The sequence below is a fragment of the Carassius auratus genome, chromosome 1 (assembly GCF_003368295.1).
Source record: "Carassius auratus strain Wakin chromosome 1, ASM336829v1, whole genome shotgun sequence".
Lineage (NCBI taxonomy): Eukaryota > Metazoa > Chordata > Actinopteri > Cypriniformes > Cyprinidae > Carassius > Carassius auratus.
This window is the reverse complement of record NC_039243.1, coordinates 30,293,469-30,305,589: the sequence shown is the minus strand read 5'-3', so window position 1 is coordinate 30,305,589 and position 12,121 is coordinate 30,293,469. Positions and strand designations below refer to the sequence as shown.

General features: G+C 33.9%; 1 protein-coding gene across 1 annotated transcript; it reads right to left on the bottom strand.

Annotated features, from left to right (window-relative positions):
* Positions 1-386: 386 nt before the first annotated feature.
* On the bottom strand, positions 387-10,794 carry LOC113107086 (maternal embryonic leucine zipper kinase-like). Its single transcript, XM_026269280.1, has 18 exons — positions 10,570-10,794; positions 10,162-10,242; positions 9,990-10,075; positions 9,722-9,838; positions 9,490-9,633; positions 8,831-8,899; positions 8,504-8,596; positions 8,323-8,421; positions 8,138-8,206; positions 7,966-8,064; positions 7,566-7,652; positions 6,413-6,541; positions 6,092-6,244; positions 4,681-4,954; positions 3,251-3,356; positions 2,215-2,374; positions 1,323-1,426; positions 387-986 (listed from the first exon to the last, which is right to left on the bottom strand). The coding sequence occupies exons 1-18, from the start codon at positions 10,733-10,735 to the stop codon at positions 809-811; spliced, it is 2,214 nt and encodes a 737-aa protein (XP_026125065.1). The 5' UTR covers positions 10,736-10,794; the 3' UTR covers positions 387-808.
* Positions 10,795-12,121: the final 1,327 nt, after the last annotated feature.

Sequence of the window (12,121 nt, the reverse complement as noted above, 5' to 3'; positions counted from 1 at the left end):
TTCAGCTAACGCTACATAATGGACTCACGCTACTGTTAAAGTTACAATTAGTTATATGAAATATTTTAAACGTCGAGTAAGGAAGCTTTAGTATTAAATTCAAAGCTCGTAGATCTCATAAAAACCAAAGACTCAAATGATGATTCTGGTTTTATTTCACTAGGATTTAAATTTACTTCATTTCATACAGAGAAAAAACATAAATAGCTCTGCAATTTGAATTTGTCACAAGTAACATTACCAACATTCCATTTTGCTTTTATTTAAAATATCCAATATTTCATATGAGCTATGTTTTTTTTTTTGTTATATTGCTTTGTGCAGTTGAATAGGACAACGGTAGGGTTAATAATCTGAATATTATTTTGAATTGACACATTGAAACAGATGTTAAAAAGATTTATTTACGAGTCTGACTGACACGCACACAAATAGAAACAAGAACAAAATGACAAACATTTTGAAAACGGTAACAGATTAAAAAAAATAGAAAAACTTGACATTGACACTATATAATTGAGACAAACATAAAAACAAATGACGAATAAGATGCAATTGCTGGCATAATGCTATACGAGTACTGCTTATTGCTAAATTAGAAGGACGTATAGTATAAAGTGACAAAAATATTTGCATTACTTTCAAAGGTAGAACATGACGGAATAATACTGTATCACTTCCTGCACATGCCAAACAATAATGGTCATATGAAATATAAAGTAGAAGTGGAGGTTTTTCAGTAATGGACATCTTCATTTAACTCAGGTAGGTAAGAGGTGATGTCGCTGTGTCTGCCTCAAGAGTGACATCAGATGCTGGAGCTGGACAGGATGTCCTCTACCAGGTGTTTATAGACCCAGGCGTCACCTTTGAGCCGCTGTCGACGGATCACCACCACCTCGGGCTTCTGCAGGATACACACCTCCAGCTTGAACTGCATGGTCAACTTTCCAAAGTCTGACTGTGTGTGGCACTTCAGAGTATAGCTAACAGAAAAAAAGGACCTTTTGATAACCATATAACGATTTTACTGAATTAACAAGTTAATGTTTGCAGCAGTGGTTCTCAATCTTTCTTTAAAGTCCCCGTTTTCCAAAACAATATTTCAAAGGCACCCCCTTCAAATTATGTTCTGTATTCTAGAATATAAATATCAGTTATAAGATGTTTAACACATTTTTAGCATTTCAATTTAGATTTTAATATATCAATACTTGTGATCCTGCTGAGTTGGGGTGAGAACCACTGGTTTAGCAGAAAAAAATAAAAATACAATTTGAATTTCAATTTTAGAAAACACTTAATGTGAGGGTTTAACTTACCCCTTCTGAACAAAGTCCACATTCTTCTCTGGTAAAATGGTGAGAATCTGATTGAGCACTTGGTCAGCATTAGTCTGACTGGTGAGTGTCACGTTGTATTGAGCCTACAAAACACAGGAAGAGTTTTTTTATATATATGCAGTCACTGAAAAACATCTACATGACGTGCATTATGGAGACTACCTGAAGTGAAGCAAATGTTAAAGGCATAGTTACAAAATATATACTACTGCATGGAAGTCAAAGGGGTCCAGCAACTGTTAGGTAAACCTTATTCCTCACAATATGGTCTTTTGTGTTCTCCAAAAGAAAGAGAAACACAGAGATATGGAACAAATTGAGAGTAAGTAAATGATGACAATTTAAATTTTTAGGGGTGAAATGTCCCTTTAAAGTGGTAGATGTGATATATGATATGATGAAGTGATATAAAAGTGAGATTTTTAGAGTGGAAAAATCATGCAAGTTGGAATTTATATAAGGAATATACATTTTTCTAATTATGCCAAGCTTTAAAAACTTTTTTAGATCTAGGGTGTAAAAAAATAAAAATAAAATAAAAATAAATATATATATATAAATATATATATAAATATATATGTGATGGGGTCTTCAAATATTGTAAAAAAAAAAGTGGAAAACAACTAATTTAATAACTTTTTACATTCCATGAAAGAGCCATCATGCATACATTCATGCAAATAAATAACCCATCCCTTCTGAAAGTTTTGTTAAGGATGTGTCTGGTTGCAACTGAGTGATAAACATGCAAATCATAATTAAAAATAATTGGAATATAGAAAAACAAGCACTTTTAGGCAATTCAAAAGAACAACCGACAAACAATAATCTTAATGACTAAGCGCAAATGTAAAAACAAGACGAATGATACCTTAATTTTGCGTGGTCCATCTCGAGGTCCTCTCTTTTTGCTGGGTGTGAGCATTGTAATGACTTTATCCAGGCCTCTCTCCAGACTGCCAAACACTTTACCTCCCTTCCGCTTCTGCCCACTGTCCACCTGACAGCCAGCCAGGTCCAGAGATCGAGACCTGGACACATGGGAAACACAGTTTAGAATATAACAGCACATTTGTATAACTGCAAATCTATCACAGTGAGACACAGGCTTTGCCAAGATCATATTACAGAATAATAGGGTTAGTTTAAATCCTAAATGACTCAACAGCAATCTGCAAGAGTAAGTGCAGCAAGTGCTGCATCTCATTTCAAATGCAAAGAATGTTTTGATATCAGGTCATACAGATCAAGCAAAAAATGGCCCGTTAACTCCAAGGGTAAAAAGGGACATGAAAAATTGAAATAAATTACACTGGACAATTGATTGAAGTGACAGTAAAGACTTTTACACTGTTTGAAATAATAATAATAATTAATATATAAAATAAATGCTGTTCATTTGAACTTTCTATTCATCAAAAAAGTATTGCAATTTCCACAAAATTAAGCAGCACAACTGTTTATTCTGTATTCAGTATTACTGCATCACATGTGAAATGTGAAAATGAACATCTCAGAAATAAATTTATTTTTTTAAATAATACAAAAATAGAATTATTTTAAACTGTGATAATATTTCACAATATTACTGTTTTTACTGAATTTTGGATAAAAAGAATGCAGCTTGGTGAACAACAGAGACTAAAATATATTTAAAAATCTCAAAAAAAAAAAAATATATATATATTTTATATATATAATTTTTTTTAAGTTTATATTTGAGTCTCATTGTCCCAAAAAAGTAAAGTTGACCTCAGTGGAAAAAACAAAACAAAAAGGTAAAGTGTCAATATAATTAAAACAAACAAACAAACAAAAAACCCTTTTGCTCATGGAGCAGAATTACACACTTCACGTTTAAATCCCACAGTCCTCACCTTCCTTTCAAAATACAGAAAGTTGTCTACCTTCTCTCGGGGCTGAAAGCCAGTATATCCAGTTCTCCTTGTTGGCCGATCTGCTGTTGGTCCATCTCTCTCCTGCGGGACACTTCTTTAGTGGCACTGGACGCTCCTGCGCACACACACACACACACACACACACACAGGATAAACACGTGTCACTACATGCTACATGCTACCGAAGCGGACACCTGTCAGTATGTGCTTCGGGAGTTGTCTCGCACACTAGAACGCACACACACACACACTCCGTCCCCAGTGTGCACCTGTCTGTTGCAGTGCAGGAGATGGTGTGCGACAGTAACGAGGTGGACACAGTGGATGTTGGGACATGAAGACTTCTCCCCAGACGCACCGTGCCCATATAGAGACACATACTCAGACTTTGGTCAGCTGAATCAAACTACAGATGCTAGATGAAAATGTAGGAACACACACAAAAACCTCTTTTTAGCTATAGTCCTTTAAACTCCAGATATGTCATTTAAGCATCTGCAGTACAGGACTGAGAGACTTCAAACATCCAGTTCGCAGAAAACGAGTACATCAGTGTGTAAATGAAGTGAAGTCAGAAGTGAGAGCCTTGATCTCCAGAACCACTATAAATCACTATCAATGCTTTTGTTCAGCTTTCCTTCAATTAAATAAATATTAATAGAAATACCAGCTCCTAGGAGTTAATAATTCCAATATAATGTTAAAATTGGATCAACTGTTTGATGATTATATAATACTATTATTAAAGCAAGTGGTAAGAATTGTAAGCACTGGGTGCTTTCTAATTGTCAGATGTTAGTGGAACATGTTTGTAGCTTTTGCGATTAACTTTGTTTGGTTACTCTGCTAAACACACCTGTGTGAACTTGAGAAAAACTGTATTTCAGTTAAAAATTGTTTGCAGATGGCACTTGGTTTTATATTTTGTGAATGCAATGCCCTACATTAGGTGCAGCTTAGATGTCTAAATACACCACCGTATAAATAGTTTGTGATTAGTTATTAATGTTTTTGAAAGATGCATTTTTCACCAGATGACTCTTTCATGTATTTGATCAAAAATGCAAAAATAAAAGTGGTCAAATTTCATAATACAATTGATTGCAAATAAGTATTTCCTATTTTCATTTAATTTTAAAGCATAATGTATTCCTGTGATGATAATATTTTTTTTTTACTCCAATTTTTTTTACACTGTTCTGAAAACATTTGATCAATTGAATGCATCCATCCACTAACTAAATGTATTTATTTCTTTCAAAGTAAATAAACAGATAAATATCTAATCTTTACTGACCCGTAGCTTTTGAGGCCACCATATAAGAACAATTCCAAAAATATGGCATATGTAAATATACACAGAAACCAAATTAATAAGATGAAACAATAAACAGATCAACAAAGCATGTCTAAAATGTTTAACTGATTATCTAGCTCACCTTTGTTTGCGCTGCTGCTGGTGCTAGTGATGTTGTTGTTGTTGGGTGTTGTCGCCACATTTCTGTTGGATTTGGTCTTTCTGCTGCTCATGGGAGTTCGGGGAGCAGGCAGAGCAAACACATCTCCATCTGTGCCTGTCACAGCGAGGTTTTCTTTATTTTCTCTGGTTCTCTCACGCCTCTCGGGCTTCTGTTGGCGGGGTCTCCCTTGCTCTATGATGGGGGAGTAACACACTTCACTCCGTTGCTTCTCTGATGCTTCAGAGGTGAACTTCTGAAGACGACAAACGTTTTCACAACAACTGGTAAATCAAGTGCTTTCTGGGTTGCTGCATTAACTATGATTAATGGGAAATCATTTAGAAAGCAGTTATTCAGAGTGAGCCATTTAGAAAACTTGATTGTAAAATCGCCCAACATTATTTCCTGCTAAACATTTGGTTTTATTTTTTAAATGCATCGCATTATTGAAGTTAAAAGTGTTGAAATTAGTTTCATGTTGCCATAAAATGTTACTTATGGATTTGGGCTTCTTGAAAGTTCATAAACATCCCTTAATACACATTCACTTCCAGTCAAAAAGGGAATCATTTTTTAATTGAAATAAATCTCATGCTCACCAAGGCTGTATTAATTTGATTGCACGATATTATTATATGATCTTCAGAAATCATTACGATATACTGATTTGGTATTGCATATTATTGGTGCTCAAATATTAATAATGATTCTTACGATTATCCATGCTGAAAAGGTTTTGCTGCTTAATATATATATTTATTTATATTATAAAATATATATTTATATTATAAAAAAAATATATATATATATATATATATATATATATATATATATATATATATATAGTGAAAACCATGACACATTCTTTGATGAATATAAAGTTGAAAAGAACAGCTTTTATATGAAATAGAATTATTTTGTAACATTATAAATGTAGTTTCTGTCACTTTGAAACAATTTCTTGTGTCTTTGCTGAATAGAAGTATTAATTTCTTCAAACAATAGGAAATAAATAAACGATCCAAAACTAACGATCCATACTAACACTAAGCATCAACAAATTAGACTGATTTCTGAGAATCATGTAACACTAATCCTGGAATAAATGTGAAATTGCTGAGCATAAGACACTTCCTTTAAAAAAAAAAAACTTTATAACTTTTTTTTTTTTTTACCAGTAATGCATTTATAAACTAACCAAATACTATCCATTTCTGTGCAGTAATTAAGAAAGACCAACTTGTGTTCTGCACAAAACAAGAAAGACGCAGTAAGAGAAAAGAATAATGTGGAGAAATAAAAAATTAAACTAAACGCAGGAATAAAAAAAAGACTGTGGCTGTATTGGACAAGAGGGAAGAGCAGAGAAATAAAGAGAACAAGGGCTCACGATGCGTGGAGTGTTTGTGGTGTGTGTGTTCTTGGGTGTGAGAGGCGTCCAGGGATTCTCATCATCGTAGCAATCAAGAGGGAAGACCATAGAGCCGAGCACCACTGGGTGAACACCATCATCATCCTCACTGAAGCGTAGACTCTTCTTCAGCTGAGACACATGCACAAAATCATACTCCTCCTGTCAACAGCTTCAGCTACATAAGCATTTACACAGCAGGCAAAACATGACTACAGTAATATTTTTAAATAATAAATGTAGCACGAGCTGGCAATCGTGCCTTCGTAATGCTCCTAAATGTGTGGATACTGAACTCACTTGTATGTCCTGTAGAGGAGAGCACAAGGGGTCAATCACGGGGCATTCAGCTCTCAGACGCACAGGACGGCCTTGTCGCTTTTTAGCCAGCAGTAAAAGGTAGGTGGCAGTCATTTGATCATACTTCCACTGAAGAAACACACACACAGAGTAAAGATTTCTCTTCTGAGTGAATGATGGAGAACACTGTTGTTTATGCACTGGCATCTACTGACATCTAGTGGTCATGGCTAATAATTAATATCACACAGAGTAATTTCTTTTAATTAAGCAGATATTCCATAAAACTCAATGAATTTCAACATCTAATTTTACATAAATTGCTAACAATTGTCTTGAAATTTTCTCACTTTTATTCTCATTACTCTCACAGTTATAGTTTGAATCATAACTGGTTTTTATAAGGGTTATACACATTTAAATCTGGACTCAAAACTCTTTAGCTGTGCATTTATTGAACGAGCACTGTGGGATGTCCGAACTGATTGCACTGTATTTAAAGTTTTCACGGTTCATTTTCTATTTCTAACTGTTTTAAATAAATTTTAGTCAAAGTTCATTTTCAAAGTTTTAAAATTGCTTGTTTTATTTTTGACATTATTCTTTTATTTAAAGCACTTTTAATTACCATTGTGTACGAAATGTGCTATATAAATAAACTCGCCTTGCCTTATATTCAAGTCAATAAGCATTTTATATATTTTTTGCAAAATAAATAAATATTATCTAATCAGATTAAAAAAATGAGACAATTCACAACTGCTTGCTTCGTGTGCATCAATTATTACTAAAACTGTATGTATATTACAGTTCAATTGTTTCCGAGTTAGTTTTTTTTCATGAGATTAATTTATTTAGCAAGGACACATTAAAGTGATCAAAAGTAAAAAAATGTAAATCGTTCAAAATGTTAGCCATTTCAAATAAATGTTGTTCTTTTGAACTTTTAATTCATCTGAAAATCTTGATTTTTTTTAAATAACCGGAAATGTTTCTTAAACACCAAATCAGAATATCAGATTGGTTTCTGAAGGATCATGTGACACTGAAATCAGCTTTGATCACAGGAATAAAGTAAAAAAAAATTATAACTATTAAATCACAATATTAACTAATATAATATTCATTTTAAATCAGTGAAATCACTCAGTACCTCTGACACAAGTTGTGTTGTGCGATGTCTGGATTGTTTTAAAGCCACTGCCATTTCAGTGATACAGTCTTCATCTATATGACCCAACTAAAAAAACAAACATACAAAAGGAAATGATACAGATAGGGTCTCCGAAACATACAATTACAGATGATGCATATACTGTATTCTCTACATCTAATAGCTGTGTTATTTAAAAGTTGAGTATCCATCAATAAACACAGCTGATCAATAAATGCCCTGATCAAGAGGACTCTAATATTAACACAAACACATCAAGGTCATATAGAAATCAACAGGAATAACCACAGCTTTAATGCCCCGAAAAATGTCAAACAAAAACAATACTGGCTTGACTTGACTAACTGGATCTTAGATGTTTTAATAGAGCTGATCTTACAGGATGTTTACTGTGCCACTCCACTGGTGTGCTGTATCCCTTCATAACCCAAGAGTGATCAAGCAACTGTTTCACAGTCAAACGCCTCTTTGGGTCCACCTGCAGGAGAAGAGAATAAACTAACTAAACGTACTTAAAAACATCAAACAGACACATAAACCATGCACAGTACCTGCATCATCTGGTTTAGAAGCAGAATGCTAGCAGGTGAAAGCCAGTGCGGGTTGCTATATTTGCCTCTCTGTCAAAACACAAGCCAATATTGCACAATATGAGATCACGGGTGCTATACATTTATTTTAGTAACCAAGTAAAAGTGCATGGATTAATAAAGTGGTGGAACACTAATAAACTCACAGTAATTTTTCTGTAGAGGACCATACAATTGTCATCATCGAAGGGTAGAAAACCACAAAGTAGAGCGTAAAGTAACACACCCATACTCCACACATCAGCCTGAAACACAAATGCCATGAGTAACACACACACACACACTTAATTTGTTATGTAGGACATGAAACACATACAGCAGACTGACCTCCGAGCCGATGTAAGCCTTGCCCTGAATGAGCTCTGGAGCCGCGTATGCTGGACTGCCACAACAGGTCAGCAACTCCAAACCCAAACCACCCTAATCAAAGAACAATTCACAAGTTTTAAAATGCCAATATTTATTAAAAAGCATTGAGACATATGGACATATCATTTAAAACAACAAGCTGCTTCATGCTTCTTTTCATAATTGAGTTTGCAACATTAACACGGTTATTATTCCTGTTTACTGTCATACTGCTTTGAAACCATCTGTATTGTATAAGTGCCATATAAACACATGTTTGACTTGATATAATAGATGGATACACACCTTTGGTTTGGCACAAAGGCCAAAGTCAATGAGTTTTAAGTTATGATCTTCATCGATCAGCAGGTTTTCCTAAGGTCAGTAAGAAACAGTCATGTTAAGAAAACACTTAATGTAATAATTCGCCCCTAAATGAAATACTGTCATCATTGGTGACTAAATGATGACAGTATTTCATTTAGGGGCGAATTATTATTATTATTACATTAAAAGATGTACCTCAAAATCATACAGTCACAGCTGGAAAGGGTTCAAATATGCAAAAATGCTGGAAAACTAACGAATCTACAGGACCTTAAATATTTTTCTGAAGAACAGTTCTCAGTTTAACTGTTCAGAACAAACAAGGGACTCATGCACAACCATCACAAAAAAGAAAGTATTAAGAACCAAGGGTTCCCAAACTTTTGAATAAGGTTATTTTAATAATTTCAGCATTTTTTTGTGTTGTGAACTAAATGTAAACATATCTTATGTACAATATCTTACTCAGGACAGTACTAAATAAAAAATAACATGCATTTAGTATGAGCTCTCTTATTTTGTTAAAATTATTCAAACTTTCACAGATTCTGCAAGGGGTTCCCAAACTTTTGCATGCCACCGTATGGTTGAACTACTTAAAATGTTAATGCTCTTTTTTTTTTTTTTAACCAACTCACCGGTTTGAGGTCTCTGTGTGCATAACCTTGGCTATGAACATAGGCCAACGCCGAGATGATCTGACGGAAAAACACTCGGGTCTCTTCCTCTGATAACCGGTCTTTGGCAATGATGTAATCAAACAGTTCTCCTCCAGGACAGTACTGAGAGAGCGGCACGATACATGCATATAAACATACGAAGCGTAATGCACTTTCATTAAGCATCAGAATCACTTTGAAGGAAACATACCTCGAGCACCATGTAGATCTTGCTTGATGTCTCGATGACATGGTAGAGACGACACACGTGTTGATGACTGAGGTTCTTCATAGCTTCAATCTCTGTCTTAACTCGGGGCAGATCATCCTAGAGACAGGTAACACATATTTATTTTCATTTTCAGCACGCCAACAAGGTATTCCATCTAAATCTGAAGCAAATTAAACAATATCTCCATATTTACTCTTTATCATCAAAAGGTTTATGCAAATGTAAAATTAAAGGGAGAAACTCTTACCCCTAGGTCTTTCTTTTCCATTATTTTGATGGCCACTTTCTCTCCTGTCAGTATGTGTCTACCAAGTTTGACTTTGGCAAACCCACCTATGGGTTAGAATGGAAATAAAACTAAATGCATGTTCTTTTTCTTACATGCACCTCTATATAAAAGCATCATTAATGAACGTTACCTGAGCCAATGGTTTCATAAACCTCATAGTGCTTGAGAAGTTCAGAAGTGCTGTCTACAGGCATGCTGAGGAAACTGAAATCTAAATTAAAACAGCATTTTTTTTTTGTTATTCTTTAAACATTTAAGGCCATTGTAACAAAAACAAAAAACAGAAGGTTGAACCACAAAGAGTAGCTTTTTTTATTTACTTTCCACTATGTCAATGCGGGATCACTATCTTTAGAAAATCTCTTTTTTAATGCTCTCTAATGTGGAAAGCAGCACACATTACTAACTGTAAAAAGTAATGGATGCATCAGAATTGTCCAAAAATACACGCGTCACACTAACACAAGTTAATAAATTAACTGTAATGAAAGCAGTCATGACAAAGGCTTTTGACGAAAATGTTGAACAACAAACTCACCAGCTGTGCTCCAACGATTCACTTTAAAAACGCCGATAGAAGCGAGTTCAAAACAATAAAAAAAACTTTGATGGAATTTTAAAAAGGGCAACAGTTTAATTTGCTCCTCGAAATAACATATATTTATAATGTGATATAGAATTAAAACGGCCAAAGTATCTTTCATACGAACATGTTTTTGAATTTGAATTTCCCACTTGCTACGTCAGAAGAGTTCCTGTTTCCGGTTAAGATAAAAGTCCTTCTGCGTTAGTGGAAGGTAGTGATCAAACGAACCTTTTCAAAGCTTCGAAACAATTAAATCTTTGGAAAATTATTCACTGAGCCAGCAATAATAAATCACACACACATACACATACAAAAATACAAAAAATAATAATAAATATCGGAATAAACACACACAGACACACACACACACACACACACACACACAGATAATCATAAATAAATATGTGAACAAAGGAGCTCTAATAATAAGTTACCTGATTTACCACAGCTTGAGCTCACTACAACTTTAATTCATTTTACTTTTTTTTTTCCATTTTTATCTGACCCTCTAACTTTAGCACTCACTATTCTAATTCTATAAAAAAATATTTTTGTATTTTTCTAATCTTTTTGTATTCTATTTTCTTTTAATTTATTATACAACTATAAAAAAAGACATCTATACCTAGCTTGCTCTATTCTTTTTCTATTCTATGTGTTTATTTATTTATTTATTTATTATATTATTTAAAAGCCCTTTGTGTACTGCGTTTAAGCTAACTGAGACTTGTTATAGCACTTATATATCATTGCTCTTTTGTTGTTTTTGATTGTCCTCATTTGTAAATCTGCATTAGGAAATGAAAATTCACCCTATAAAGTCATAAAATGCAACTTTTGGTGAAAATTACTTCTCTTGGCTAGTTAGTATGCAGGACTTCTTCAATCATTTACTCCTCCTAATTTAAACCCTGCACCTTCATGCTTCTGTGTTCATCTGCCACCTTTTTTGTGCAGCACCCTTGCTAGCTGTCAGTGGTAAATGCATTGTCCCATATCAGTCAGCAACATAAAAACAACAACAATCTGACTGTTAGCAAAGTAGGCGAAGTTGATGCAATAGAGGATTTAAAACGTGTGGGCACTAATGGTGCAAAGTCATAAAACATACATTCTCCAGTCATTTAGATGTCATTTTAATTGGGTGATTACTGCATTACAAAGCCAGTTTTCATTGCTGGAATCATTCATTCACTCACTGGTAATTCTTTCAATCATGCATTCCTTTTTACTTTTTCTACTACTACGTTATTTCCAAGGATACAGTATGTCTATGGCTTACAAAGCATGCCTTATAGGAAGAGAGTGGATGGCAGCTTTTTAATATTCAGACAATTACTGGTAGGTAAATTACTTTGCAGTTAATTTAGTAATTTGATATTTTGTCAAACTCAGATTTGTAATTTTCCATGTTGCCTTTGAAACATTTTCATGAATTATGCATTTTTATATAATTGTTGTATGATTATGTGAGCAGTGTTTTGTGAATTCCTGAAAATTATAT

Bases quoted from the DNA above. Each gene is read 5' to 3' on its own strand.
- LOC113107086 (XM_026269280.1), bottom strand. From the start codon at position 10,735: ATGAAAGATACTTTGGCCGTTTTAATTCTATATCACATTATAAATATA. The intron at 8,900-9,489 runs GTGAGTTGGTTA...TACTGACCTTAG, and splicing joins CACACAGAGACCTCAAACCG to GAAAACCTGCTGATCGATGA. The intron at 8,422-8,503 runs GTCAGTCTGCTG...TTTGTGTTTCAG, and splicing joins AGGCTTACATCGGCTCGGAG to GCTGATGTGTGGAGTATGGG.